The 5,432-nt window shown below is 30.5% G+C and overlaps 1 protein-coding gene across 1 annotated transcript; it reads right to left on the bottom strand.

The window, feature by feature from the left end:
* Nucleotides 1–539: 539 nt before the first annotated feature.
* LOC126746017 (flexible cuticle protein 12-like) lies at nucleotides 540–1,161 on the bottom strand. The gene is made up of 3 exons (XM_050454105.1): nucleotides 1,036–1,161; nucleotides 860–978; nucleotides 540–794 (listed from the first exon to the last, which is right to left on the bottom strand). The coding sequence occupies exons 1-3, from the start codon at nucleotides 1,042–1,044 to the stop codon at nucleotides 599–601; spliced, it is 324 nt and encodes a 107-aa protein (XP_050310062.1). The 5' UTR covers nucleotides 1,045–1,161; the 3' UTR covers nucleotides 540–598.
* Between the last annotated feature and the right edge of the window lie 4,271 nt (nucleotides 1,162–5,432).

Raw genomic sequence — 5,432 nt, forward strand, 5'->3', positions numbered from 1 at the left:
CTCCCTCTGGTATTTCTTTTACTGCTAAAAAAACAAAAAAATAAATTTGTATTAAAAAAAGTATTTATATTGACCAGGTTAATAGTTATTAATATTCTTTGTTTTTATTTATTATTCTTTTTTTATAAAAAGGGCCTTGATACACAGGTTTACACCTGTGCTAACGGTTTCATAATCGAGGCATGGTCCTATTTATCATAATGATTCATTTATTGTGAATTGATAATTATGTTTGTAATTTTATTAATAAATACTAATATCATCTGCAAATAATTCTGACCAATAAGAATTTCACTCCAAGTGGTTGTTTCTTGACTTGGAATGGAATATATTTGAATATCCTTAGCATAAAAACAAATCAATTTCTAACCATGATGGTGATAAACAGTCCTGCTACATTGATAGCAATTAATTCATCCGTCCTCTTGCTTGGATGTCTTTTCCATTGATGCTCTTCAGTGCATCAATTCAAGCAAATATCTTTGGTTCTAGTGTTAAGTTCAATGTAAAAAGTCTGGCGAAATCAAAACAACACTACGCTCTTTTTTCCAAAAATCTAATATTTAAAAATTAAACAACAAAACCGAAAAACAATAACTTATTGAGGGGCAACTGGCAAATGGGCACCTTGCGGTTGGAAACCGTTCTCGTCAGCTACATAATTTACAACGTATTGCTGATTGTCAGGTCCGGTGTATTGGAAGGAGCCACGGACGGCGATTGCTTCGTTTTCAGATCCGGCGTTGACCAGTTGACCTTGTTCTTGGGCGGCGATTCCGTTGCTGGTTTCGTATCTAAAGAAAAAAACACATTAAAAATTGTTAATGCGTTAAACATGTTCTAACAGGCGATTTCTTACCCGTATTGGTACTGTCCCACTCCAATATTGTCAACGTCACTCCTCAGCACCTGAGCGGCAGCGTCTGGACTGACTGGGCCAGCTACGGCTACAGCTACCAGAGCAAACAGAGCAATTACCTGGTAAAAATAAGTTAAATAAATACTTAGAGGCCGTAATTAAGTGTTAATACTCACTACTTTCATGATGAACAAGGTTGCTGATCTATCAATGTGATGTGATGACTTTTCTGTTGAAAAAAATCAATATTTATACCTAAAAAGCCTCCTCCCCTTCCTTTAACAAAATTATTTAAATTTTATAATCTATATTAATGTTATAAGGCTTATAACCTTTAGCGACTAGTTTTTGGATCAGTTTTATGGCTATTACGTAAGAATTTCGGTTTTATGGTAAAAATTTACAAATTAGGCTCGTAAAAATATGTTAGGGGCTAGTGGAAGACTTCGATAGACACAAGGTTAACGCGATATGGAAGATGTTCGTTTATAAATCTATTTTGATTAGTGTTCTTTCGTCCAGGCAATAAATAATGTCAAATTTTTCTATTATAAACTGGACTCAATTAAATGAAAGGAATTATTGTTTTCTTCCAGGCAGTTGAGGCCATTTATTAATTCATCAACTACCTGGAAGAAAAAAAAATTTCCAGACAGTTGAAGTCAGGAATCTAGACTTTTTCAATTTTATACTGGCAAAAATTATTTTTTTCTAAGTAAATAATATAAAAAACTTTGAGACGCTCTCTATTTTTCAAGAGATTTTTTTATTATTAAGAAACTTAAGAAGTAAACACTAGTGAGCACTTAAGTGTTCTGTATATAAGACACTAAATTTTATTTAAAGAATTTTTATTATTTTTTGAGGTGTGGACAGATTCATCCAGGGGGTATGGGAAATAATGTAACGAAAGTGTAGACACTGGAGATGCTCTTGATTTTTCAGGAAATTTCTTATAGTTAAAGACCTAAAAGATGAACACTAGTGAGCACTCAAGTGTTCTGTACATGGAACACCAAATTTTATTTAAAGATTTTTGGCTCGTTTTTAAGATATGGACCGTTTTGTTCAGGGGGTATAGTAAATAATAAATAAAAAGTGTGGACACTAGAGATGCTCTGTATTTTTTTAGAGAATTTTTTATAGTTAGAGACTTAAAAAGTGAACACTAGTGAGTACTCAAGTGTTCTGTATATAAAACACTAAATTTTATTTAAAGATTTTGGTTAAGTGTTTAAAATATATACAGATTTTATCAAAGGAGTATGGTAAATAATCTAAAAAAGTGTAGGCACTAGAAATAATCTCCATTTTTGATAAAATTTTACATATTAGAGACTTAAAAACTGAACACTAATGAGCACTAAAGTGTTCTGTATAAGGGACACTACATTTTATTTAACAATTTTTGACTCGTTTTCGAAATATGGATAGATTTGTCTAGGGAGTATGGTAAATAATGTAAAAAAACTGTAGACACTAGAGATTTATTTTTCAGAGAATTTTTTATAGTTAGAGACTTAAAAAGGGAACACTAGTGAGCACTCAAGTATTCTGTTTATGGAACACTAAATTTCATTTAAAAATTTTTGACTCGTTTTTGAGATATGGATAGATTTGTCCAGGAGTATGGTAAATAATGTAACAAAAGTGTAGACACTAGAGATGCTTTCGATTTTTCAGAGAACTTTTTATAGTAAGAGATCTAAAAAGTGAACACTAGTGAGCACTCAAGTGTTCTGTACATAAAACACTAAATTTGATTTAATGATTTTTGACTAGTTTTTGAGATTTGGACATATTTGTCCAGGGAATATAGTTATGTAAAAAAAATAGACATTAGAAGAGCTCTCTGTTTTTCAGGAGTTTTTTATAGTTAGAGACTTAAAAATTGCACATTAATAAACACTTAAGTGTTCTGTATACGGAACACTAAATTTTATTTGAAGATTTTTGCCTAGTTTTTAAGATATGTACCCTTTTGTCCAGGGGGTATAGTAGATAATAAATAAAAAGTGTGGACACTAGAAATACTCTGTATTTTTTAGAGAATTTTTTATAGTTAGAGACTTAAAAAGTAAATACTAGTGAGCACTCAAGTGTTCTATTTATGGAACACTAAATTTTATTTAACAATTTCTGACTCGTTTTTAAGGTATTGGCAGATATGTCCAGGGAGTATGGGAAATAATGTAATAATAGTGTGGATACTAGAGATGCTCTCGATTTTTCAGGAAATTTCTTATAGTTAGAGACCTAACAAGTGAACACTAGTAAGCACTCAAGTATTCTGTACATAAAACACTAAATTTGATTTAATGATTTTTGACTAGTTTTTGAGATTTGGACAGATTTCTCTAGGGAATATAGTTATGTAAAAAAAGTAGACACTAGAAGAGCTCTCTGTTTTTCAGGATTTTTTTATAGTTAGAGACTTAAAAATTGCACATTAATAAACACTTAAGTGTTCTGTATACGGAACACTAAATTTTATTTGAAGATTCTTGCCTAGTTTTTAAGATATGTACCCTTTTGTCCAGGGGGTATAGTAGATAATAAATAAAAAGTGTGGACACTAGAAATACTCTGTATTTTTTAGAGAATTTTTTATAGTTAGAGACTTAAAAAGTAAATACTAGTGAGCACTCAAGTGTTCTATATATGGAACACTAAATTTTATTTAACAATTTTTGACTCGTTTTTAAGGTATTGGCAGATTTGTCCAGGGAGTATGGGAAATAATGTAATAAAAGTGTGGATACTAGAGATGCTCTCGATTTTTCAGGAAATTTCTTATAGTTAGAGACCTAAAAAGTGAACACTAGTAAGCACTCAAGTATTCTGTACATAAAACACTAAATTTGATTTAATAATTTTTGACTAGTTTTTGAGATTTGGACCGAATTGTCCAGGGAGTATTGTAATGTAAAAAAAGTAGAGCCTAGAAGCGTTCTCTATTTTTAAGGATTTTTTTATAGTAAAAGATTTAAAATTAAACATTAGTAAACACTTAAGTGTTCTATACACGGGACACTAAATTTTATTTACAGATTTTTGTCTAGTTTTTAAGATATGGACCGTTTTGTCCAGGGAGTATGGTAAAAAATTTAAAAAAATTTAGACACTAGAGATGCTCTCGATTTTTCTTAAAATTTTTCATATTTAGAGACTTAAAAAGTGAACACTAGTGAGCACTCGGGTATTCTGTATATGGAACACTTAATTTTATTTAAAGATCTTTGGCTCGTTTTCAAGATATAGACACATTTGTCCGAGTATGGTAAATAATGTAACAAAAGTGTAGACACTGGAGATGCTCTCAATTTTTTAGGAAATTTCTTATAGTTAGAGACCTAAAAAGTAAACACTAGTGGGCACTTAAGTGTTCTGTATACGAGACACTAAATTCAAAGTAAAGATTTTTGACTAGTTTTTAAGATATGTACAGATTTGTCCAGGGAGTATAGTAAATAGTGTAAATTAAAGGCGCTCTGTATTTTTCAGGAATTTTTTAATAGTTAGAGACTCAAAAACTGGTGAGCACTCAAATATGCTGTACATGGAACCTAGATTTGTCCAGAGTACAACTGCCTGGAAAAAATAATTTTTTTCTTTCAAGCAGTTCATGAATGTAAGTTCTTCCTATTTTAACCTGGATTCAACTGCCTGGAAGAAATCATTTTTTTTCTTCAATCAAATCTGCCTGCTTTATAAACAAACTCAAAATGAGATAAATATTTAATATAATCCCCAATATTTTAAGACCATAAACGTTTTATGCTATTTAACATTCATAACCCACTTTCTTTACCTCATAAATAGAAACAATATTACATGATTTGATAGCATAATTGTAAATGCCTAAATTAGCACCGATTACTTAATATAATTTGTTTTATAATATGTGACAATAATAAGAGCCTTAGGGTTCATCTTAATTACTAAAGAGTTTTTGAAAAAAAAGAGTCTCTGCAATTTTCCTTATTAATAAAATATTTTACAATAATTTCCGTTAACTCATTCATAAAACATTAATTAACTCAATAATTAATTTTCCTTCTACTACATATTATTATTGAATCCAAGGTTGTTCGAATCAAGTAAAACGAAATATATGTGAAGAGAACCTATTAAAAGAAGATGAGTAGACAGGTGGTGGTGGTGTTAGTGGTGATTGTTTGAATTAAAATCGTAGAAAAAGGACAAGGTCGCATTATTAAAATTTAATGTTATTTCTGTAAATATCAACGCGATCCTATCGACTGGAAATAACGAATAAGCATTTTTATATGCAGACCAAGAAGTGACTCGACATGACCATTATGGACAATTAATTCGAAATGCTACTTGTACATTGTTAAAAACAGGTTCGTCATCTAAGTTGAGTTTAGAATAATAATTGCCTGTGCATTAAACAGGCCGTTTTGGATCTAAATTGTTCGATACTAATAAAAATAAGGCAGGACCTGTATAGTAATATATTTAGACAAGCCATATCATGCCAAATCTTATCAAACTAACTGCCTGAAACTCATAATTAAATTAACTGAATTTCTTAGGAACTTTAGATGGT

Source organism: Anthonomus grandis, chromosome 16 (assembly GCF_022605725.1).
Source record: "Anthonomus grandis grandis chromosome 16, icAntGran1.3, whole genome shotgun sequence".
Classification (NCBI taxonomy): domain Eukaryota; kingdom Metazoa; phylum Arthropoda; class Insecta; order Coleoptera; family Curculionidae; genus Anthonomus; species Anthonomus grandis.

Coding starts and splice junctions, on each gene's coding strand:
- LOC126746017 (XM_050454105.1), bottom strand. Junction 795..859: donor GTGGGACAGTACCAATACGG/GTAAGAAATCGC, acceptor TTTTTTCTTTAG/ATACGAAACCAGCAACGGAA.